Raw genomic sequence first — 26021 nt, 5'->3', positions numbered from 1 at the left:
AGTTTGTAGTTGCAAACTTTAGTTGTAAAAAATGGAAAATCCGGAAAAATTCGAACAAATACAGATCTCATATCGAAGTTTAAAAGCGACCATTGTCATCAACACTATCTTAAATTTTTTCATATATATAGCTACTGTTATTATTAATGAAAAAAAAATTTCTTTCATGAATAAATATTTTTTCCACCTCAGCACCATAAGATTTTTACTAGATGACTTTAAAAACACATTAGAACTATTTTTAAATAATTTTACTCGAAAACATTCTAGTTTACTCTTTATTTCACCGTTCTACTAATTTTTTATGGGCTGCATTGCAGCTCTGTTTAACACCCCTTTACAACCCAATACCATGGTACCATCCATATTCAAGGAAGAACAATTTTTTGCGACGATCATTGAAAAAATAAAAGTGTTTCCTTCATTTCAGTCCTTTAGTGCGTTGGTGACGTAGCGCCCAGCACACCTACCTGTGTTCTGTGTCACATCTGGAGTTTTATGGTACGCTAACAATCCCTATTGAGTCGCAAGCCAGACCATACAAACGAATGCATCCACAACTTCCAGAGACCTGCCTCCAAAACTAATTAAAGGAAGGCTAGACATGCAGTGTGTACTAAACTCCTCAAAAGAGGTGGATTCCAGTCGCTCGTGTCATAAACCGCATTCGATACTTCATCGACAGGGTGATCTTACATATTTCTGTAACAGTTCCTGAACACATTATCATTCATCTGAAACTGCTTTGTACGACATTACACACGCCACATAATTTTTATTTTCTAATTTTGTCAAAGTAGTATATATAACAGAATCATACAAGTGTCTACAATTACTTGAAATCCAAAATACAGAGCGTTTCTTCCTCTGCGACTGTAAAAAAAGGACTTTAAAAGGATGTTTAAATAACAGGTGGGCTGTCCTTCCAAAAGGCACCTGTGGCCAGAGTTGGGCATTATTTAGATAAAAAATTATTTAAATAACAATTCGAATAAAAGATACTTTATCTTTATTCGTTATTCAAAGGTTCGAATAAAAAAAGTATCTTTATTCGACGAGTATCAGATAAATAATTTTATTCGACGAGAATTTATCCGACGAATAAAGATAATTTTTTTTATTCGAAACGGATTTATTCGAACTTCGAATAATTTTTTCATCTTTTATCTATATCTTTTATTCGAAGGCTTCGAATAAATCTTCGAATAACTTTTGCCGAGCGCCGAGCATCAAAGACTCAGCGAAGACAGACGACATACAATGTAAGCGGATGGAGAATCGCGCACGAATGAAAGTTTAAACTTTTAGATTTTTCAACATATCCTCAAAAAATTGTGACGAGCGAATGGAGGGGATTTTCCTGATGAAAATGAGATCAAATTCGAGTGTAATCGAACAAGTTTCACTGATACGTAATGGTACGATAAAAATTACAATCTCATTAAAGACAGTCCAAATGATGTCGTGTTTGGACTCATTTCGATCGGAACAAGCTCTACAACTCATTCGTCTTAAAATATTGTTCTGATTAAAAACATACAACCATAAATTGCCAATAATGCGCGATTCTCCATCCGTTTACATTGTATACCGTTTGGGAGTCGCTGGGTCTTCGACGTTCAGCGCTCGTCGGTCCTCGTCAGCCGTCGTCGCCGTTTATTCGTCGAGCTGGCAAAAGTTATCCGAAGATTTATTCGAAGCCTTCGAATAAATCTACGGATAAAAATGCTAAATACAGTCCAATTTGTACCGTGTTTAGTGTCATTTTAATCAGAAGAATGCCACGAATTAGTTGGCGCAAGTCCCATAAAAAAATAATGAGAAATAAAGAAGTTTTGCAATTGGATTGGCAGTTGTTTCACACCGATATCTCGCGACTCTACGAGCTCGGAACTTCAAAGACCAACGACCGACCAACAACCTACAATGTAAGCAGATGGAGAATCCAGCATTATTGGCAATTTATGCTTTTATGTTTTTAATCAGAACAATATTGTTAAGACGAATGAGTTGTAGAGCTTGTTCCGATCAAAATGAGTGCAAACACGACATCATTTGGACTGTCTTTAATGAGATTGTAATTTTTATCGTAACATTACGTATCAGTGAAACTTGTTCGATTACACTCGAATTTGACCTCATTTTCATCAGGAAAATCACCTCCATTCGCTCGTCACAATTTCATGAGGATATATTGAAAAATCTAAAAGTTTAAACTTTCATACGTGCGCGATTCTCCATTCGCTTACATTGTATGTCGTCCGTCCTTGCTGGGTCTTTGAAGCTCGGCGCTCGGCAAAAGTTATTCGAAGATTTATTCGAAGCCTTCGAATAAAAGATACAGATAAAAGATGAAAAAATTATTCGAAGTTCGAATAAATCCGCTTCGAATAGAAAAAATTATCTTTATTCGTCGGATAAATTCTCGACGAATAAAATTATTTATCCGATACTCGTCCAATAAAGATGCTTTTTTTTATTCGAACCTTCAAATAACAAATAAAGATAAAGTATCTTTTATTCAAATTTTCATTTAAATAATTTTTTATCCCAAATAATGCCCATCTCTGCGAGGGCCGTTAGCACCGTGAAAGATTTACTTAATATTTAATTGAATTTAATAATTACAAAGAGTGTATCATGAACAAAGTGCATGCACTTGGAACTGTTACAGAAATATGTAAGATCACCCTTTCGATGAAGTATCGAATGAGGTTTATAACACGAGCGACTGGAATCCGCCTCTTTTGAGGAGTTTAGTACACACTGCATGTCTAGCCTTCCTTTAATTAGTTTTGGAGGCAGGTCTCTGGAAGTTGTGGATGCATTCGTTTGTATGGTCTGGCTTGCGACTCAATAGCGATTGTTAGCGTACCATAAAACTCCAGATGGGACACAGAACACAGGTAGGTGTTCTGGGCGCTAAGTCACAAACGCACTAAAGTACTGCATTGTGGAAACTATTTTGTTTTTTCAATGATCGTCGCAAAAAATTGTTCTTCCTTGAATATGGATGGTACTATGGTATCGAGTTGTAAATTAGTGTTAAACAGAGCTGCAATGCAGCCCATAAAAAATTAGTAGAACGGTGAAATAAAGAGTAAACTAGAATGTTTTCGACTAAAATTATTTAAAAATAGTTCTAATATGTTTTTAAAGTCATCTAGTAAAAATCTTATGGTGCTGAGGTGGAAAAAATATTTATTCATGAAAGAAAATTTTTTTCAATTAATAATAACAGTAGCTAAATATATGAAAAAATTTAAGATAGTGTTGATCACAATAGCTCATTATTAGATTAATATTCAGGTTGGTCGCTTTTAAACTTCGATATGAGATCTGTATTTGTTCGAATTTTTCCGGATTTTCCATTTTTTACAACTAAAGTTTGCAACTACAAACTTGGAAAAAAAATAAAATACGTATCATTACAATTAATATTATTCTTAATTTATATTAATTAGAGATTTTGTACACAAGATTTACATGTTAGTTACATATTTCATATACAACAATTAAGCTGTACGTTCTAATCCTGGTTAAAAAAATAATGTGCGTTCAGTTTTATGCTAAAAGACTGACCGGTTCTGTCCCAGGAAAGACTGACCGGTTCTGTGCCATGCTAAAAGACTGACCGGTTCTGTTCTAGGAAAGACTGACCGGTTCTGTGCCATGCTAAGGCTGAGCAGATGTCAGCACTATATCGGGAACGCCGAAAACCCGGGCGTGAGCACTCTCATTCCTCTCTGTTGATAGTACTCGGGACACGGAGTAACTTTTAAAATATGTCTTGATCATGTTTTAACACATATGAAAGTAACTTTTATACATAATTATTGGGAGTATACAAGATACTTGATTCTCACTAATATTTCCGATTCATGAATTATGTTGTGTGTGCTGTGATCTAGTTCACCAGTTGGTTGTTCTATCTGGGTAGAGTCGGTATTTCATATCGTGCGACACGAAACAGCATAAGATGAGATGACTGGACTTTCCTACTCCTACATCGCTGTGATATTAGTTCCACAATATTAGTTCCGACCGATACGGTAGGATGTGACACAGAAATGGCAAGGGGACGTGAGACAAATAAATACATTGGATGTTTGACCTCCTCCTGTACTTCGTCTGTGCCTGTGGGGATCCTAAGTCTGAGGGCCGCCTGGCTGCCTTGGTGACTCTGTGTAACCACACACACACATAGAAGAAACCCATATACGTGTACGAAACTACAAGGGCCACGGGGGCTCAAACTGCAATATTGCAATGAGCAATTCAGAAGTGGTCAATTTTGTTTCCTAAAAGGCCAATCTAGGACTATATGGTCTCCAAAATGCTTATTTGTACGTTATCGTGGACTAATTTGTAATATTCGGCGGCATACTGCCTGTCACGAGGCGTCTAAAACTGCACCTCGCGATTCCGACATTTTTCACTACTAGCGCCACTGTCACTGTCAGGCAGTGTGTCGTGTGTCGTGTGTGTGTTGAATAGGCATTTTAGTGACCGTATAGTCCTAGATTGGACTTTTAGGAAACCAAATTGACCACTTCTGAATTACTCATTGCGATATTGAAGCGTCAGTTTGAGCCCCCGTGAACCGTTACAAGTTTCGTATACGTATATGTGTGGTTACACAGAGTCATCAAGGTGGTGTTTTATCACAGATGACGCCAGTAGCGTTTGTCTACTAGTTTGAATGTTTTGCCGCTACAAGAAATGCGCTAAATACATATTCTAAAGTGTAGTAAAAATTTAATTTGAGCCCTTGAAAATTCAAAAATTCCTATGGGTATACATTCTAAATTCATCGCGTCGAATTTTCTTACAATCGTGTCAATTTTGTCCGAGCTCCCATTGGATTTCACGATTCTTTGATTTGAAATAATTAAATAATGCCTGAAATTCCAAACAAATAGTTTATCTATTTAAATACTCAAAAATCAGGATATGTCTCTTTCTCGTATGTAACACTTCAATACATTTCTAGTTTTCTGACGGAAATATTTCTCGTACTTTGAAAGTTTGACTTCCTGCTATATTAAGAATAAAATACCTACCTTATGTCATTACGATCTGCATAATCGTTCGTTTCCGTCGCAGAATAAATTCTATTCCATTCTACGATTAGAATCAGAAACCATCGATTTTATTTGTTCCAAAAGAAAGAAGAAAACAATACAAGTGCTTCCGTAAAAAGTGCTTCGCGGTTGAAGGACGAATTCGTCCATGAGTAACAGGATCATTCACTAGGATAGCCTGTCGTATTTATTCATACACCGGGCCCGTTAACGCCGGCGGGGGTTAATTACAAATAACGTTATCGACATTTCCTGGCCAGTGAATCCGAGTATTTTCGCAAATATCAATAATGTAACGTGTCACAGTCGCAGTTTGCATAGCCATCTTTCATTGAGCATAATGGGCGCTTGTCTAGCGATCGTGCTGTGTGTCTATTATTACCAGCGGGCCTGTCCACCATTGTACGATATCGAATTTTCTGACAGTGTTAATTATAGACTGTCAGCGTTCCCAACGAAGATCTCGATTGATACAGTTCTCTTCGTTCGAGCATTCCTACAAACCAACTCTTTTTCGCCATCCGCGAGTCCGTGGCTCCGTGGTGTGCAATCGGATCGCGAAATAATTCAACGCGAACCGAAAGAAATATCCGCCGTATAAAATATGAAACGCGGGACAACGGGTTGATGAACGGAAAGAAAAAACAAAAACGTCTCGTGGGAAACAAAGCACAAAATATCAAGTCGACGTCGGCCGATAGACTCAGCCGACCGTTTTGAAACTGTTGCGTTTATTTACATCAGTGATTGCAAAGAAATATACATACGAAGCATCGTTGTAAACGTACTTTTTTCCAGTTTGTTCGCTTCTCTTCTTCATCGATTTTCGCCTGTTCTCCCCCCCCCCCCCGCTAATCTCTTTGGAACGAACATCAGCTTCTCTCGCAAACGCGAAACGAACGTGTTCAGTCAGTTCGTCGTGTTCGCACTCGTCGCCATATTTTTAATATTGCATCATCGAAATGGGGGCGCAGCCTTAAACTAAGTAAATCGCTGGACAACTGTGTTACCGTCGCGCTACTGCCATTTAGTTATTTATATTTCGCTCTTTCGTCGTTTTATTTGTTTTTTTTTTCTACATTTTCTCGTTTTTGTTCGCATACACTCTTTCTCTCTCTCTCTCTCTCTCTCTCTCTCTCTCTCTCGCTCTCTCGCTCACTCGCTCTCTTAGCTGGTAAAACGGCGAAACTCGCGTGACTATTCGGGGGATAGTATAGAGGATGTATTTCGTATATAGTAAGGCGTTATCGGACGATCGTCGATACACAATCATCTGGTTGATTTACAAACGATCTCGATGGGCCTGCCTCTACTCGCTGTGACGCGCGACGCAACGTTTTGGCAACGCTTTGCTCCGTCGAGGGCGGAGGAAACTTTCGGGGAAAATCCGGCTCGTCCTACGGCACGCGACGAGCTCGCGACTCGAACGACCCTTTGATCGCGTTACGAAAACAAATCTTCTTACGATCACACAATCCAGTCGACCTGCAACCATCGTTCAACCTTCTCAACTATCTTTCTCTCTCTGATTTCCTAACCTGTTCGCTTTGAAACTCGAATTCATTCATCTTTACATTTTTCTACTATTTCCTACTTCCACATTTGAGCCACTCCTTTGCGAAATCGATTCACTCCTCAAAATTCGAAGTGTGAAAATTTCGAAAACACATTTATTATTTATTTCAAATGTGAACAAGTAAGTAAGTATCTTGAGAGTAAAATCTATGTAGAAGTGGCTCTCGTAATCTGCGGACTTGTGAATCTATGACAAACATGGTACAATTTCAAACGGTAGACAGATTCAAATAATTTAAGCTTAGCGAATGCAATTTTCTCCGGTTTTTCGCAATTAATGTACACAAATTTTATTTTGTATAAAGATCCGCAGTCAGTCTTTCAAACAATTAGATATTCAGAATACTGCACCCAATTTGGTATTCAATTTTAGGTAATCAATTCAATAAATAATTTATTCTGCTATATATATAATTCACTCGTTGGACGATCACATGCAAAAAATACTGCTCGACAAAGCACAAGTTAAATCCACTCTCGTTCACTGTCGAATCAGGGTCGTTTCATACAGGGTGTCCCGAGTTTTACCGGCAAAACTACAGGAGCATATTCTACAAGTAGGCATAAGAAAAAAATGTTATTTGAAGTTCGGTTAGAAACGCTTTGTTACAAAGTTATAAACAAATGAAATTGAATTTGGTAACGGCGGATTATCGGATGAATATCAGCGTATTCCTTAAGTGAAAACACTCTTCGCATTTTCACCACGATTTCTTGATCTAACAGGTGTTGTGGTAAAAGTGTGAATAAGATAAACATGTACGACTTTTCATACTCTGCGAAGTAAAATCCGCCGTTACCAAATTCAATTTCATTTGTTTATAACTTCGTAATATAACGTTTCTGACCAAACTTCAAATAACATTTTTTCCTTATTTGTACTTGTAGAATATACTCCCGTAGTTTTGCCGGAAAACCCCGGGATATATACAGTGATTTCTCTATATATGTCGCCTCGGCCTGGATGATAATCGTCGCGGAATTATCCCCACTATCGCGGGGTATACCCCGTGGGGGGGCCACGAATTTCGGAAGGCCTCGGACGTCTCCTATGTCTCCTGGACGATATATGACGCTGGAAAGACCTGTGTTGTTGACATATATCGAGAATTCACTATAAAACGACTCCTAATTGTTCCAAATAATTTTTATTTACATTTAATAGCACCTGGAAAAATGAAAAATGAACCGATTTACAGGTTTACATGGTGCGAATACGTTCTACCCTAGTCTCTCAGGGTGCACTATGATCACAGAAACGCAAATTCGTCGAGGACAACTCGAATTCCAACCGTATGCTTATCATTTCTTCCACTAGATTGACAATCTGCATCGAGCTCGTCGCCGTCACGCAAAGTCTCGCGCACTTCGGCAGTTCTTACTATCTAAATGACAGACTATTTACAGTGAAACGACTGTCCTCTTGGCAGAAGAGCAAAACGTCGCCAAGACCCGCGTGGGAACGATGGAAGCTACTTCCGACGAAGAGGGATCGACGTTATCGTCGCCGACGTCTAACGCTATTATTAATCGTCGAACGAAAGTCGCGGCGGTCTCGCGAACATCAACGGAGGAAATGAATGTGTTGTTTTAACGCGTCTGTACATAGTTCTGCGTGTAAATTGAATATGTATTCGGGTGGATCGAATCGCGGGAGGATGAAGCAGTCGCGAGACCGAGTTTTCCCGTCTCGATCCTTCCGCTCGAAACAGCCCGCGGTCGTTCTGACTTCGAGCGTCAATGGAACGTGTTTTTCTGTGTGCCAACGAGTGATCCACAATGCTCTTCCGTCAATTCAGAAAATTCATTGAACTTACAAAACCACCCTCAATCTTATTCGAATGATTCGGTATGTCGAGATATAATCCAGAATTTCTTAAATATTAGGAAACAATCAAAATGCGAAGTCTTGCTAGAAATTTCCTCTAAAATTAAATTTCGATAAAACTTTCATGTAAAATTTAAGTTTACTCTAAAATTAAAAATTTCAATAAGAATTTTATATAAAATTTCAATTTACTCAAAAATTCAATTTTGATAAACCTAGAAGTCTATTAACAGTTAATATACGAGTGACCCACGATGGTCTTACGTCAAATCAGAAACCATTAAACTTACAGAACAACGCTCATTTTATAAAAATCTTCCAGTGTGCCAAGAGATAATTACTCCAGAATTGCTTAAATATTGGGAAAGAATGAAAATGCGAACTTTTGTCAGGGATCTTTTAAAAATGAATACGCATTTCTGTCGAAAATAATTCATTAATATGAGACGGCAAGTGGGCAACACGTCGGCATCCATATTAAATATTATCATAGACGTATCAGAGAATGCATCTATCTCAAAGAGAACTTTCATAGGATAGTTCTATCATATAGAAACAGTCGCCTCGAGGCGTCGAGCACTGAAAAATCGTTTCCCGGCGATCTTGATGAGCGCGATCGATCAGAAATTCTACGGAACAACCTCGAGGATAATTGGATTGTTCCTGGACCTTCTGGTCGTTGTTCTCATCGGCAGTTCGCCGCGAACCAGGGTCACCTCAGCGGCAACTTTCAAGGAAAAAAGTCTACGGACTCTCTAAGACATGCCTAAGTACGTGACATGGTAGTTGAACGCTATCCGAAGGAGAAGGAAGTAGTATAACTGTATATACATGGGACTCGCGCGTCTATTAACTCTCTCTCTCTCTTTCTCTTTCTCTCTCGCAAGCACGCATATTCTCACACACTTTTTAAATCCACTGCTAGCGAATTATCCTGGAACTGCCACACAGCATCCTCTTGAATGCTTGTCTGAACTCCGGCGAGAACACCGTGTAGATTACGGGGTTCAGGGTGCTGTTGAAGTATCCTAGCCATAGGAAGACGCTGGCTATGAGCTCGGGCGGCTCGCAGACCTCGCAGGTCGCTCTAAGCAACGTGACCAAGAAGAAAGGCAGCCAGCAGGCCACGAACGCGCCGGTTATTATCGCGAGCGTTTTCGCCGCTTTTCTCTCGCGCTTCGACTCCATCGTTTCACGTGTCCTCCTGCTGGAAGTCGAGTGGCTGCTCGACGGGTTCGTCACCGTGGTCGTCGTCGTGGTCGTCGTCGTTGTCGAGACCGTCGACGGTGTTACTGTCGACGGCGTCACCGTCGCCGACTGCGTCGTGTTCGCACCGTTGTTCGACGACGACTTCTCCGGCGAGATCGACGAGTGATCCGGCGTCGATCTTGTGATAGTGAACGCTGTCGACTCCTCCCTCGGCCTGGAATTCATTTTTACAATTTCAATCTTTACGGTTTATAAGCATTTAATCGTAGACATGTCGACGAATATTAACTCTTTGCGGTCCGACGCGCAAAGTCCGACAGTACGACTCAATTGTACAGTAAAGTCATGATCTGAGCCCAATCCTCGGGTCCATGCTATGACATAGATCGTGCAGGGCTATTATTGCCTTGTGCCCGCGTCGACCGCGTCGAATGTAGAAAAGTACAGCGCATGCAAACACGGACCGCACGGCCGAAGACGCACTACATACCGTCAATTGAACTACTGAATATAGTTGAAATTATATCGTCCTTAGTGTCATTTTAATCAGAAGAATGCCACAAATAAGTTGGTGGAAGTCCCATAAAAAGTAATGAAAAACAAAGAAGTTTTGTAATTGGATTAGTAGTGGTTGCCTCCCTCCCCCCAGTGGAGGGAATATGTGAACTGACTAAGTTCGTAGAGCTCCGTTCTGCTTAGATCAAGACCTTACTGTATTTCCATACGTAGCTTTGCCAGCCTACGTGGAACCGCTGAGAGATACTACAATTTATATAAAATTATGACGTGATTAATGAATGTAATGTGAATCATAGGGCTGGATAGGGTTAATAGAATTTTCAATAATTGTGCTGTACAGAAGGAAGCTTGAAAATCTTTGACATAATAATCGCAAACGATATTACCAATAGACTGCGGATCTTGTAGATTTGTTATCAAAGTGGGTAGGCACTTTGTAATACCATCAATAGTTTCAGCTTATTAGAATCATTACAGAGAGATAGTTTCTGTTTGGTTCTTGTTATGCAAACAATTTTTATTTTGCAAAAGATCCGTAGATCCGCATTTTGTTAGCGAGTAAAGATTCTGAGAAGTATTAAAATATTCGATTGAACCATCCGGAGCTCGAGGGCGCGAAACGAAGTGTGCGATCTTAAATAGAATTGCGATTGTGAGAGCATTAAATAGTCCTGAGATATCCGCGGGATTCAGTGGGGTTAAATGAGTGGGTGGAGCGTGGCACGCTATTCAATTCCGCCACGTAATTAAAAGAAACAGCTTCGCAGAAATTATGAATGGATACGGGGGATGGGGTGGGTTAAGGTGCTCGACTAACGAGTCTCCTAACGCGCATAGATGTGGGGTAGCGGAACCTTCTTGTGACGAGTCTGAGGATGCCTCTTCTTTCGCGGGGTGGCTGCACGATGGTCCCCGGCCTCTTTCTGATTCGCTTTCGTGCCGCTTGGAATATCCTCCAGTACAGGAATAGAATGACGAGCAGGGGTACGTAGAAAGTGGCGCAAGTGGCGAAAATCTGCAAAGTATTTCGAGAAGAGTTCTTCATTATACGTGGCGAGAACATATTCACCGCTTTTCATCGACCATTCAAAACTTCGAATATACAGTGTTTTCTCGATATATGTCCACAACACGGGTCTAGCCGGGGACATATATCGGCCAGAAGATACTTCTTCTTGGATTCACACCGAACATAGAAAAGGACAGCGAAGCTCGGTTGACGGCCCCTCACGGGTATACCCCGCGGCAGTGGGGACTTTTATCGGCTAGATATTTGGGACATACACAGTGAATTCGCGATATATGTCAACAACATGGGTCTTGCCAGCGTCGCGTGTCGTCCAAGAGACATACCCGAGCCGTGTTATGTTTACACTCCTCGGCGTCCTCTCGTACTTCGTGGCCCCTCACGGGGTATACACTGCGGTAGTGGGGATAATTCCGCGACCTTTATCATCCAGTACTTGGCGACATATATAGAGAAATCACTGTATATAGAAAACACTGTATACAACAAATAACTGGACTACGTTTAGGAATTTGGAGATTGTACCTAATTTCTCATGTTCGGAAAACGTCTGGCTTCCGAGAATTGAATACCTCAATGTTAGATTAATTCGAATCTGAGGCGTGATAAAGTGCCCACCTGGTACGCGGGATCCTGCGACACCAGACATATCCCGTCCTGTATACGGTCCAAATAACCAGGGTCTTTCCATCCGAGCTGGGGCGCCAGCGAGATTCCTAAAGACACCACCCAGACGGTGATAATCAGGATACCGATCCGCCTCGGATTCCTCGCCTGGAAGTACAGAACATTCCTTGAATCTCTATCGACCTCGGGAAGCGTCTCCCTTCCACCATCGAACTCATTTTTTCGCCGTTTTACACGTTGTGAGGACGTTTAATTATCGAGACCATACGCGAACATCATCGGGCTACTCGAAATCCGTGGCGGACGATTACCGCCGTTTATTGAAACTCTCCGATGAAGAAGAATCCAATTTTACGCGGGGCCGAAAGGCCAAGAGGATCCGGAGTCGATCGCAATTACGAATGTGCTCTCTGTTCCCTTGCCAGAACTATTTCAATATACCTAGTTGTTCCGTGGAGATGGCCGGCTCCCCGAACAAGGATATCATCGTAATCCTGCCTTTCGAAATCCCCGACCGGGAACTATCCTGAACATGCGGGTACCGGTATCGGGATAGAGGAGGATTTAGATTCGATTTAACATCGGCCTGTCATTGATGCTATATTGATCGATTGCTAGATAGGAATCGGCATCCGACGGAATCAGAACGGTTTCGCACGAAATCAAGCTACCAAATGCCTATGAATTCTGTTCCACGGCTTTGAGAATCTGCGTGTCTGTGCGAATTGGCACGAGAATGAATTTCTTTCGTCTGATTAGAGGCAGAAACATTCTTCTAGCTGTCCGTCGACTGCCACGCGGCGAAAACGTTTATGAATTTCACACAAGTCTCACCTATTTAAGCACACTGTAATCAAGTTCATTTCAGCGTTAATAAATTGATATTCAGAGGAATTAATTTTCATAATCATTTTTCGGTAATTCTATAGCGTCGGTCACCGATGACCTCCGCTAGACATCCAGCTTCGTTGGATGTGCGAGAAGGTGGCTAGGAGTTTCAGTGTTTTAGAATATAGGAGACGTACTTGAAACTAGTTTTCAAAGAAAATTTCTGATCGATGTAATTTCGGTACGAAAGAATTTCTAAGCGTCTTATTTTTGGTTCCTCGTGAACCGGATTCCACTGTAATTCAGCGTGGTGCTCGCGGAAGGAAAAAGGGAGCAACATCGCCGGCACGCAATGGACCCGCTAATCGTATCCTCCACTTTAATGATCTCCGATCCGGCCGCGACTGTACGGGACAACGGCGGGCATCGGAGTATCGAATCGCGTTCCCAGATCAATATCGCAGGTTGTCCTAATCTCCGGCGAGTCACAGACTTCCCTAAGGGCTGTCCGACACGCGATCGTGACGTAAGTTTCGATATTCGTTCGGTTCCGGGTGCCGGCCGTTTGTCCCGTCGACCGCGACGCCGGGCGTTAATTAACCTGTATATAATTGATATCGGTGACTGCCCAATATCTGTCGACCGCGATAGCCACCAGATGCAATATCGAGGCAGTGCAGCAGAGAACGTCGCTGCTGGTCCATATGTCGCAAAGCTCGGGCCCGAGCGACCATCGGGAGTTTATCTGTAATAAACAGAATTATCTGTTAGTGGGAGGAAGCGAGGGGAGCACGGTGCGTGCGTGGCGTGGCCGGCGTGGCGGGTCGGATCGATGCGCCAGGAGGATCCCCGAGGGTGTCTTTAACGGCGACACCCGCTCCGCCCCTCGCCGGGATTCTCGTGGCATCGAGTCTTAACTCGAGCGACAACGTGGTACACGATCGTTCGCAGGTCAGGGATTATTTGTTCGCAGCTGTCGTCGCTGCGCAAGCCACGCACCGAAACACCGAATATTATCGTTCCTATTCCGCCTCCTTGGCATCGCAGCTCCCAGAGCGCGGAATTGATTTTAATCTCACGGCGCGCCGCTCGCCCCCCACCCCGTAAAGCTTTTCCAACTCTCAAATTGTTAAATGCTTAATGCCGACATACTCCGCCTCCAACTCCGCGCCGCCACCGCTCCAGTTCATTGTTCGAACGGAAAACAGAGCGGCGACCGAACTCGCAGAGAGCCATCGCCGGCTGCATCGAAACGAAAGTCTAATTACAACGGGTCCCTACAGGAGAAAATATAGTAATGAAAACACGGTTACGGAATGTCCCCACTGCGAAATTGTAGTATCTGGCCTCCTTCCGCCAGACACTATAGAAATAACAGACGACATAATGAAAATTACTGTTAGGAGTGGACTCGACCGTGGAAATTCCGGTAATACTACTTCGCTTCGAAGCAGAGTTCGCCGGTAGTGGGTAGTCGGGGCAGGGGAACTCGACATGAAAATCCCCCCCTGTCTCGCCCGTGACTAAGGTAAAGTGCACGGCATGCTTATTTCCAATTTGCTACACGCGCACGCTGCGAAATTGGCCGCGTAAATAACGCGGTTTGTCGCTGGCGCCGAAAGATTGCAATATTTATCGGTTCTGCGTCACGTTTGTCTTGGGTAATGCCGGGGGTCGCATTTTATTTTCTCTTTTCGCATGAACGAAAACACGACCGATGACCATGCCCGTATACCGATGCTATACGTTGCAAGGAATCTATCCACCATTTTCTTACAGTGTGGAAATATAACGTTAACTTTAGCAACAAATTTCATCCGGAAGCGGTACGAATTTATTAGCGTTGGTACACGCTGCTTGTAGGGGGAAGCTTCCCCTGCAGAATGGATTTTGTTACATTCCGATATCTGAATTAGTGTCATAGATACAAGGGTTGAATGCTGACCGTGCGGCGGCCATTGATACGCCGCAATTGTTGGAAACGTGTACCATAATAGTAATAGTATTTTTATGAATGGAACCCTGACCCGCGCAACTGCTCGACGCGTGAGGCAGGTCAGTGTTCCAGAGTGAGAGGGATGTCCGAGTGTGCGAGAGAGACAGACATAGCGAAAAATTTAAAAAATTACCATTGTCTTCAACTCGCGATATCTCCGCGTCGGAACGTCGCGTCGTATCGAAACGGGACAACGTACGCCGTAAAGAGGAAGCTTCACCGACGCATACAAGCCTAGTGGCGTTAAAAAATATCCAGCAGTTTTTTTACAATATGGACTTAAATTTTCACTATTTTTAATGCGCCCTGTACCTTTCCTTATGGGATTTTCTGTACGAAAAATTATTTTTATAGATTGTAAATGTTTTGTATATTAACAAAATGGTAATATACAGTTTAAAAGAATAGTAATTAAATTATTTGCTGGGTACTATCTGTAATGTTTTAAGGGGTTGTTCGGATAGAACGTTGTTTCCTAGTGTTGTAAAGTTATATTTATTAAGAGTATGTTATTTTTTATAGTATATATAGCTTATAATAATAATAATCAAGGTATGAGTTACATTATTTGAAGGTACAGGCATGTGGAGTATCTTTGTATAGATTTTCTTTTCAAGGGTTGCAAAATTATATTTACAAACGAGACGTTGTTGTAGATAGTGTGTACGGTTTATAATTATACCATTTAACACCTTTTTTACCGTTTAGTCTGTTCTTTACGATGATTTTTTTATTCATGCTCATATTTGAGGTTTGCACAATTATATTTTCTAACTGAGTAACAGAGTATAGAGTATACATTGTTTATATTAACAACATTTAATATTTACATTCAATTACATTCAAGAAAATGATAAAATCGAGTTTAATCCAGACTCCTTGACGCGTTTCGTTTAAGATTCCAATGGATTTGGATTGTAAGGTGATTAATATTTTTATTAACAATCATTTTTTAAGGACGAGGTTCGGGGAGAACATCCGAGGGCTGATCGAGTTTTGATCCGAGTCGTTCGACGTTCACCGGGAACGACTGTTTCGGGAGATCCCACCCCCGTAATTGGCCTAGTTGCCGGCCGACGATCGTTCATTTCTTCGGCGTTTCGTGTAAGTTGGATCGTAACATGTGGCCGGAACTCCTTAGCTCTGTCCCGAGGACCGGGGCGACGCGCGACGGGGAGAACGCAATGGCCCCGTGTTACGAGTTCTGTCGACGTTCGGGAACAAAGCACAATGAGGGTTAATAATGGAAAAGTCGGAGAGGAAGGTCGAGGGTGAGGCGAGAAGCTAAAAGGCATCTAGCTTTATGAAGGAGCCTTCTCCACGTGCCGACAAGAAATAGGGAGGCTTCCCTTCTCATCGAACCAGGAAAATCTCCAGTGGCCGATCTTCTACTTTTTTCCTTCCCTTGTTAGGACAGGTTACATGTGTAGTGCCATCCACTAACGAGGACGAACTAGGTTACCGAAAGTCTCACGGAAGGATCCTCCCTGGACTTCTCTGGAAAGTCCGCTCCAAAAAGTAAAAGCACCGTAACAATTTATTTTTAGCAGCCAAAGCTGCTAGTTCAATCTTAAAACTAGGTTCACGCAGCCCTAACATTGTCTATTTCACATTACTTTATAAAAATGACAAGGCTCATGCAAATTATTAGCCATTTCTTTAATAATACACAGGGTGTTCGACTACAGACGGGAGAAAACTTAAGGGGAGTAAAAAAATTGTGATTTCAGCTTCATTTTTTAGTTGTTAACATTTAAAAATCCGCCTAAAATGCGGCAAACCGGCCAACAGAGGTGTACGTTGCGTACGTCATAGAAGCGCGTGAAGGTATCAAGTGACTGGTACGCCGCGTGCCACGCAAGAAATCACCTGGCAAGAATTCGGCGTGTAAACCGTCCGATTTGGTCATTCCACACGCATTTTCGGTTCTAGCTGAATAAAGCTACTGCGAGCGAGGACCTCCTTTGATACCGCAACTGTCGCGCGCCTTTATGATGTAAGGAACGTACACCTCTGTTGGTCGGGTTGCATTTTAGGCAGATTTTTAATCGATAATAACTAAAAAATGAAGCAGAAATCGCAATTTTTTTATTCTTCATTTTCGTCTTATATTGTCTTGGAGAACCACCCCTGAAATTTTCTACCACCTGTAGTACGACTACCCTGTATACCCAAGAAAATAAATTTATTGAATAATTGTACAATCTCAATAACCGTAAATTGAGAATAGAACCCAAAAAAATGTAAATATTTTCCAGTGATCACAATAACGTCGATACCGGTAATCGAGACTTTATTCTGAATTTATTATGTATTGGCTTGTGATATATTTGATCGGTATTGTTACCTAAAGAACTTTCCAATCCCTGCAATATATCTGTATTTCTTCCGATGAAATATATAAATTGCCCCTAGCAAACGTTTCAATTTTATTTAATGGGTTTCTTAATAACCGAGTCGATCAATCGCCCGAAGCGTAGACTTCACTGTAAGTTCGATCGTTCGGAGGATTTAATTCCAGGTGCGTCTCCGCGGAGTTGCGGTTGCGTTACCCGTGCAGTGGAAAGAGGTTTGAAGCCTGGATAATTAAAGACGTCTTGCCAGTTAATTACAGATGTTGTCCGGCGGAAAAGGGGCGGTCTGGTTCGCGGGGCGTATGGCTGTGGCTGGTTTATCCGCTGGGAAATGTATAGGGCTAGGACGCGGGGCATGAATGGGGTTGAGGAGACTCGCGCGGGCGCGTGGCCGCGATAAATAATTCATTCTTAATAAATAATAAAACTGGCGGGCGTGTCCGGTCGACTAAAAGCCAAGTAGCGAGGACGCCGAGCGTGTAGAGCATGAATTCAAAGCTGCTCGCGTTACAAATTTTAAATCACGAGTGGCACCGGGTGGTACACTGTCGGCGACGATTGATTTAAAAGGTTGTGTCCCATTTTTCGAGTCCCTGAAGAGCGGCTCGGCGACGCTTACTGAGCGTGTTCCTAAATAAAGCTCCTTCTGCCGCCGTCAATGTTGCAGAAGACAGTTCTCTCTCGCTCTGTCTCCCACTTTCACCAGGATCGACAAAGTCGGCATTTCTCGCCCCCCCCCCCCCACTTCCTCTCACTTACGTAAACGAAAAGGGGGCCACGGTCTCTCTAATTTCCATTCGATCGACGAGTAGCCCGAAGTTACTTTCGGCAATGCGGTTTACAATCGTTCGCCATGGCGATTATGTAACTTTGGGGACGGGCCCGATAAAAGCGGTCGGAACGATGTTTCCCGTCGCGAGGATCCGTCGGAATCCGGTACGAGTCGAACTTCCCGCGAACTTTAATAAAATCGGGGGAGGAGCGGGAGGTGGGTGGTGGGAAGCCGAGATCGTGTCTTAAGCTTCCGTTATATTAAAACAATATAGCCCAGAACCGGGTAACTTTTTCAAGCATTCACGGCAAGACCAATAGCGATAAAAATTTCCATTCCACCCGAAACTTGTTCCCCGACGAAGTGAAAACTTCGCGAACTCTGATTTATCCGATTCTTTGCAACTTGTTCCCAGAGGCATTCATCGGTGGTCTCGATTCTCCCTTTGAGTCGACGGTACGGTTCAATTCCGCGCGCTCGTCCGGGGATTAATACTAAAACAGGTCCACCCCACGCCCCCTCTCCCACTACATTTATTAGTACAATGAACTTCCACGAATTCGAGAAAATTTGCGTGCATAAATCTCGCGGATTACGCGATCAAATTAAATCTTCTTATCATTTATACATCTGTCGTATTACGAGATCGCCGTTTAAATTAATGGCGGGACATCGAACACGAGAATTCACGGCTGAAACAACAAAGACTTATACACCGCTCCCGGCGCGTTGACGTCGGGAATTGATCGTCCGAATTGATAGCCGTGCGCGTAATAATTTCCGCAGAGTGTTTCGCAATCTCGGCGAGCAATAAAAACATTCAAACAAGCCCGAGCAGTCGGTAATAGATTGCCCATGGCAAATTTACTGCTGAAGAAGTCCCGAGTGAGACGTGAATGGGACGTTCCTCCGTTTCCTAGCAGCAGGATTCGATTCCCCGGAGATTCTCTTTTCCTCGGGATCCATTACACCGATGAGCCAAGGTGATCGGGATATCCGTGAACGCAATCGCGCGCCGGTGCATTCAACGTAAGCCATCCGAATATCTGCTGTCGCGAGAGACAGAGAAGGAAGCGTGGGAGTCGGCATCGAGCGGACAATAGAATCTCTGGCTTGGTCGTCTGAGCCGAGGCCGGCCTCGTAAATCATCTGTTCGTGTCAGCGTGCAACATACTCCGGTAAGGAGATTGGGATCGATACCGGTATCAGAATTCCACCAGGACGGTCATGCCGCGAAACTTCGGGACTTTTCGCGAGGCAACCGCGAATTCTCTAATTATTATCGCAGTAATTCTACTGGAACCGACGGCGCGGATCCGCGGATCGTCAACTCTTGGACACGATCCAACATCATCGAAATCCGCGTCGAGAAGTTCCCGAGCCACTGGACGCGAATTCCGCCGGATTTGTCGGCGATCCTCCTTTCGTCGCCCAGAGGATTTTGTTGCGTCCTGAATTCGCGCGTCGCTTAACCGGAACGATAGCAGATCATTTTTGGCGATTTCATTTCCAGATTGCTTTTGCTGGGTACTTCATTCTCTGTTGAATTGTTATCCAGAATATCTTGAGCTGTAGGAGATTTCAAACTAGATAATATATTTCAACACGTTCGCCACCAGCGTTTGTCTTACCAACACCTTTCGTCGACAACATATATGATAATAAATTTCCGCATCACCCTTCAGGGTTTCTATCTCGTGAAAATTGACAAGTCACATCTTATTTTTATCGTTGACGATAAATCCTTCAACGATTTTCTCTTCCGCAATTCTGGAGTGTGCATTCTTCGAAACTGTTCTCCAATTATCCGACCGATTTGCTGAGCCCCCCGCGGAAAATGTTATCGATTCGCCGAAAAATAACTCGATGCTTGGATAGAGTCGGCCGTCTGTTCTGTCCTTGAAATCGACGTGCAGTAATTCATAGTGGCTCGAAATTGGAAAGTCCAAAATTAATGTCCGGTATTGCGAGCAACAAGTGTTGAAATTGTTATAAACCTCGGCGAAATGAAGCGTTGAAAACAGCCGCAGAACGCACAACTGTCGAACTTCTGCGATGCGATCGCGGCGTCGAGTGAGCGCCTCTTGGCGAAGTTCCTCGTCAATCAGGGCAATTGCCGGGATATCGGCTTCCATTCATTATAAATTGCACCAATCGGAAAGGTAAATCGACTCGACAATTATTCGGGATTACGAAACATCCGATAAATTCAATAGAATTTTATAGATACGTTCTCTGAGATAATATTAAAGCCTGTACATTCACTCTTTCCCTAAGGCTGCAAGCTATGCAGTTAATAATATCTTACGTATATAGTGCGGATTTGATACATTTCTCACAAAAATGTGTAGGTGAAATACAAACAAATAAAAACGTCAGTAGAATTTAAGACTAGTCTTACATTACTTTGATCAAATTAAAATGATCAGGAGAAGAGAATTTTTATGTACTTCTTATTTCTAATAAAAACACAGAAAGGGGTATAGCCGGATAAGATGGTCAAAAGTGCCTTCAAACCAAATTGATTTTTGGTCATACCATTCGATAGGACTCCCAAAGAAACCTCTCTCTGACAAGTTTCAAGTCGATATCCTTACCACAAGGGTAGTGATAGTGTGAGCACGGTTTAATGAATTATGCTCTATTTTTTCTGTTCAGCTCAACAAAAAATTACGAAAAAATTCATGAACATTCTATCTAATCGCACACACAACAGTGAATTATTTCAGAATTTTTTATTGCAAAATCGATTTTTAAAAAAATCCAGAAGCATAAAATTGCCGATTTTATATTGAAGTTTTCATAGTACCATGTATATGTTATTATGTTAGTTGTGTCTCATCGTGATTATTAATGTGTATTTTTTCAGATTTTTCGGATTATGCGAACACGTTTCAAAAAATTGGAAATCTCTAACAATTCGAAGAAAATGCATATTTCGTATTGAAGTTATGGAGATACCAGTTTTACGAATATTCTGAAATAATTCACTATAACGGGTGGTATTCGATAGAATGTTCATGAATTTATTCGTAATTTTTTGTTGATCCATGGAGAAGAAATAGAGCATAATTCATTAAACCGTGTTGATCGTATAACTATGCTTGTGGTAGGGGTACCGACTTGAAACTTGCCACACAGTGGTTTCTTTGGGAGCCGTATCGGATAGTGCGACCAAAACTCAATTTGGTCTGGGTTTGGGGGCACTTTTGACCATCTTTGGCATAACGATCCACATTCTAGTAATATTGTTATTATGTACTTGTACAGTTAAATATTAGGGGTTTCAGGAGCTCAATAAATAAGAAAAACATTTTATAGCGGTTGCAATTAATGTCGCAGTTACATCGAGTTTCGGTTCCAAAAATCGTGGACGTTCAGCTAATTAATATCAGCCTGTGCAGAGGTCTCTATATTTCAGCGGACGCCTTCAAAAAGGTCTTAAGTGTTACGTCACACCGCTCAAGTGAACTCAATTTCCACTTACATTCGGGCCTCGGTTATCTCGGGTAAACGGAATCAGGCCAGGCTCGTTGAATCGAGAGCTGCCGGTTAAATGAGACGACTAGGGACGGTATAGGACTGAAAGTTACCGAGGGAACGCTGCGCCGGCCACGGTGGGAAATTAATGGCACTTCACAAAGGATACAATTCATGTGAGAACATTTTTCCTGGCCAACGCGACGTCCCTGGGAGACCTCCCAAAGCGTTCCTTTTCTTTCGAGTCTTTAAAAATTTCCATCGCGCGCTAGCGGCGATACAGTACTGCCTTTTGTAGACCATTCTCTCAGCGCTGGCGTGCATCAAAATTGCAACGGGCCGGGATTCATTGAGTGATGAAGCTAATGCCGTTGTTCGTACTCGCGAAGACACTCGCTGTATTAAACATCAGCGCGACAATCGGTGAAACACACTTTGTCGCCTTTTTCAAAGTCATTCACCTGTGCGGTCGGACTTGATTTACGTTCATTCCACTGAACAACTACTGATATTAACTTGGAACTTATTATCATATTGGACGGGCTGAATGAATGAATTATTGGATACAGAGAAAAAGTTGCGAGCATACATTATTGAGGATCGAAGTCATTTAAAAAATATTTTGTGAAGCTGGATGGTCTCGAAATATAATTTAATATATGGAAAATGATAAGTTTCTTTGTTTTATGTTACAGAAAAAATGTTGATTGATGGAAACATATTCTTTGATAGAGCCTGTACCCATCAAATGGACTGCTCTGTACGTCTCCAGTTAACAGCTGAACCCTTTGATCGATCTGGACCAAATTTTGCATACTTACACTCTAGCACCTACCGGAAATAAAGGCTACCATGAAACTTGGATAACTCACCCCCAACTCCCGATTCTCATCCCTTTGATACTCTGTGATAATTCAAGTTGAATGTCTGTCTGCATGTTTCCCGGTAACAGCTGATCCCTTTGACCGATCTGGACCGAATTTTGCATAGTTACTTTCTAGACCTTTGTTGAAAATACAGCTTTCCAAGGAACCCCTATCGTAAAAGAAAGGAACTAAAAAGCACCTCCACTCATTACATTCTCTGAGCAAAAAAGGAAAATTATATCAATGATTCCTTAAAGTATCATAAAATTTGGATTGTCTTAACGTTTCTTTGTCACGCAAGTGACAACGTGGCAAAGATCGCAAACATAAATTTCTAACGCGCACACTTCGCGTGCGGAAAATTTCTTCCGTTGGTGGCGCGAAAATAATTTATTCATTGGATCCTTTCACGCGAAAGAAAATCGGTAAATGTTCTGTTAATTAACGGGACTTGTCTTTTTCCATATTCCGGCGGGAAATGTTTGCGTGAAACGGGAACGAGGTCGAGAGAAGATTCTTCTGACAAGGGGTGAAAGGTGCGCGGAAAGAGAGTGATGCTGATAAGAGCGGAGAACGAAAGAGGGATGTAGGAAGGGACTGACGCATGCCTGCTTAAAAGTCCATTCATGGTATTGGAATCCACCTTCGAAAGCCAATCGACTTTTGTCTTTACTGCGCCCCCCTTATCCTTCTCCCCTTTGTCCTCCCTCTCGTTCGACCGAATCCTATTCGAGAATATATTCGTTTAAATAATCCGCGCCCCCGCCGACAAAAATAATATATTTTCCTTCCAATAGACTCGTCCACCGACTGATTCAATATCACCGGCTCGTAAACCAAAAACCGAACAAGCCCCGCCAAAAGGTCAATTTTTACAAACGATTTTTACATACACTTTTTGGCAACGGTTCCGCAACATTCAACAGCAACGTCCACACCCTCGTAATCTTCGCGAGACCCGAATTGATTCCCGGTCGAATTTATTTGTCGCTACGCCGCCGGAAGTTTATGCAAATTTACATTTTTATTGGCAATCCCGACGAAACCGCGATGAGATCAAATTACCACCCCTGCGCAAACGGTCCGAGAGAATTAAAAGCAAGACAATAGCCCGTTAAAAACATTATCGAAGTTCGTATTCGACAATTTGTTGAAGACTTCTGCGAACCGGAAAATTTACATTTTGATAGACAATTTCGAAGCGAGATCGAATTCCGGGTTTCAGTGAATTAAAATTTCGGGGAACCACGCGCGCGCGTGGACCAACGGAGTTTGTATTTCATTATATCCGCCGGGGATTTTTGTGAATTGATATGAAGTTCGGCGGCCTAATTATCGCGTTCCATATTCGAAATGGTTCGAAGTCGGGCACATACCGCCCGTATATTTTATTCCCGATTGAATCCGGACCGTGTAACGCGTTAAAAGCCTGAAAATTATCGAGCCTGTGGCTGTGTGAATACCTCTGTATGTGTGCGTGTTTGTGTGCTATTCTCTCGTTCGAGCATTTTCGCAATTGCATCGATTGCGCGCTGGCCTTGGTTCCTCCTTCTTTTCTCTGGGGTATTAAAAGTAATCGTAATATCCGGATGCAGGCATCGTCCTCTTGTTCCACGATATTGTTTCGATTCTCGTTGTGTAAACGGTCGGCAAGCGGGAAGAAAACGATCGAGAAAAACCGTGATCCTCCCGAGACGGGGAGGGGGAGGGGCGGTAGAAAACGGGATAGGAGAATATTCGGGGCCGAGATCAGCAGAAGTGGAGCGGGTGAACAATAACGAACGGTACACACAAGCATCTCGAGATACGGTGCTATAGAAAGAAACGGCAGCTTTTTACCACGTGCGGCGAACGACTCTTTCGGGTGAAGAAAAGCGGAAGCGCCCGTGATGCGTCCGCATTTGGGACACGTTCAACAAAACCACCGAATACCCGCTTCGAACAAAATCGTTACACACTCGAACGGTCTCAACATTTTCTCTCGCTTCCGAATTAAAAGTAACCTCTCATCTCGATACTCACGAACGGACTTCTCTTGTTTCAAGATGCTATTCCTACTGCTGGAATTCACCATCGTTCCAGAAAAACTTCGGAAGAGTATTCAAGCTCTCTGAATAATTATTTCTCCCTCTGATTGCATATTGTTACTCCTAATGGACAGATTAATATTTTTATTATTAATATTTTTAGGTTCTAATTCCATGTCGCGGCGTTCTAAAACGCTGAAAGATTTGACGGATAGTCTCCCACGCTATTTTCGTCGAAAGAGCCCGAATAAAAATATCCCAGGGCCGTGATTCATTACTATGTGAGTGAAAGAAATTCATTTAGCTTTTAGCTCTCCCTTCGAGCCGCCCTTCACCGTCGCCTGGAACGCATTCAAGCATCGTCGGCCGGGAAACGCGGCTGAATAGTCGGCCATTAGACGAGCAAATAATTTTCCGCGCCGACCGTAAATGTTTAGTATCCCGTTTCACGCGTTACCATTACCCTACAACAAAGTATCCCAGGCGTTGAATAAACCGTACTGAGATGGGACGAGGTTCTACAGTGAATACTGCTTAAGCTTTATTGGAATCGTAGCCTTTTAGGCTAGTAGTTCGCGAATAACTCACGCAACGGTCCCCTGCACGCACGATCGTCGCGAAAACAACTTTTCTGTGGGTTTTCTCGAAGCACAGCGGTCGATAAGTATGGAAAATGAGTCAAAAATAAAAAAAGGAAATTATTTAAGAAGTTGAAAACTGTTATAAAAGGGTTTAATCTCATTTGCAACAAAAAAAAAAAACGTAATACAGTAAACTCTTGATCTAAGCCCAATCCTCGGATCCATCCTATGACATAGATCGTGTAGGGCTGCTATTTTACTGTGACCGCATCGATCGCGCCGAACGTAGAAAAGGACAGCGCATATAAACACGTACCTCGCGGCTGAGAGCGCACTACATTCCGTCAATTAAATCACTAAATACAGTTTCAATTATATCGTGCTCAGTGTCATTTTAATCAGAAAAATTCCACAAAGAAGTTGGTGAAAGTCCCATAAAAAATAATGAAAACAAAGGAGTTTTGTAATTGCATTAGTAGTTCACACCTACATACCCGACCCGGTATCTGATTCTGCGGCATGTCTACACACGAGGGAGTATGTCCCTCAGTGGAGGGGATAGGTTAACTGACTAAAATCGTGTAGCTTCGTTCGGCTTATTGTTAGATCAAGACATTATTGTAATTGAAAATTATTGAAATTTTAGTAATTACGCTTTTCTTTCGAACTGAATACGTTGCATACATCTATTATTCAATCAAATTTTCGAGTGATATTGATTTCTGTCCCGCTTTTCAGAAAAATTGATCACTGTACGACGTCAGAGGAGAATGATCGATAATCTGATACCGACTGGAAGGGTGGCAGATCACCCACGAAGATTGCAACGCCCTCGATTTTCGTGACGGATCTTCGAATTCCGAGGCATCCTAAGGTTCGCGCAATTTTCGACAGGAATAAATGAGGCCTCCGGCAACGATTCAATCGAATGATTAAAGAACACGGTTAGGAGCGGGATAGGCGCCGCCCTAGACACCTCCGGCAGATTCGGGACGCGTACCAAATTCGATTTCCGCGGCCGGAAAATTCCCCGAGACACGTGAACGATGTGTACAGAGCCGCGCGAAGCTGGTTTACGCGATCCACGAGAGTCTTGTAAATTTCAGGGATGCTCGAACCGAGTCCCTGGGAACGGGGCGAGATTCCCTCTCGACACACAATCTTCCCTGTTATCAAATCGAACGTTGGGAAGGCGCTCCCAACACTTCCCGGGCCCTCCACAAGACAAATTGCTTTGGTTTTCGATAA

The 26021-nt window shown here is 42.5% G+C and overlaps 1 protein-coding gene across 2 annotated transcripts in view; it reads right to left on the bottom strand.

Annotated features, from left to right (window-relative positions):
• Positions 1-8752: 8752 nt before the first annotated feature.
• The window catches only part of 5-ht1 (serotonin receptor), a 188844-nt gene continuing 171575 nt past the window's right edge, over positions 8753-26021 (bottom strand). For both annotated transcript variants that reach the window (XM_076805208.1, XM_076805200.1), the window contains 4 exons: positions 13299-13442; positions 11861-12016; positions 11070-11230; positions 8753-9910 (listed from right to left, as the gene is read on the bottom strand). In XM_076805208.1, coding sequence (XP_076661323.1) covers positions 9409-9910; positions 11070-11230; positions 11861-12016; positions 13299-13442 — 963 coding nt within the window. In that variant the 3' untranslated portion in view covers positions 8753-9408. The remainder of the gene's footprint in view (positions 9911-11069; positions 11231-11860; positions 12017-13298; positions 13443-26021) is intronic.

The sequence above is a fragment of the Halictus rubicundus genome, chromosome 1 (assembly GCF_050948215.1).
Source record: "Halictus rubicundus isolate RS-2024b chromosome 1, iyHalRubi1_principal, whole genome shotgun sequence".
In the NCBI taxonomy this organism is placed as follows: domain Eukaryota; kingdom Metazoa; phylum Arthropoda; class Insecta; order Hymenoptera; family Halictidae; genus Halictus; species Halictus rubicundus.
Note: the sequence above shows the minus strand (reverse complement) of the source record. Positions and strands in the feature narration are given on the sequence as shown.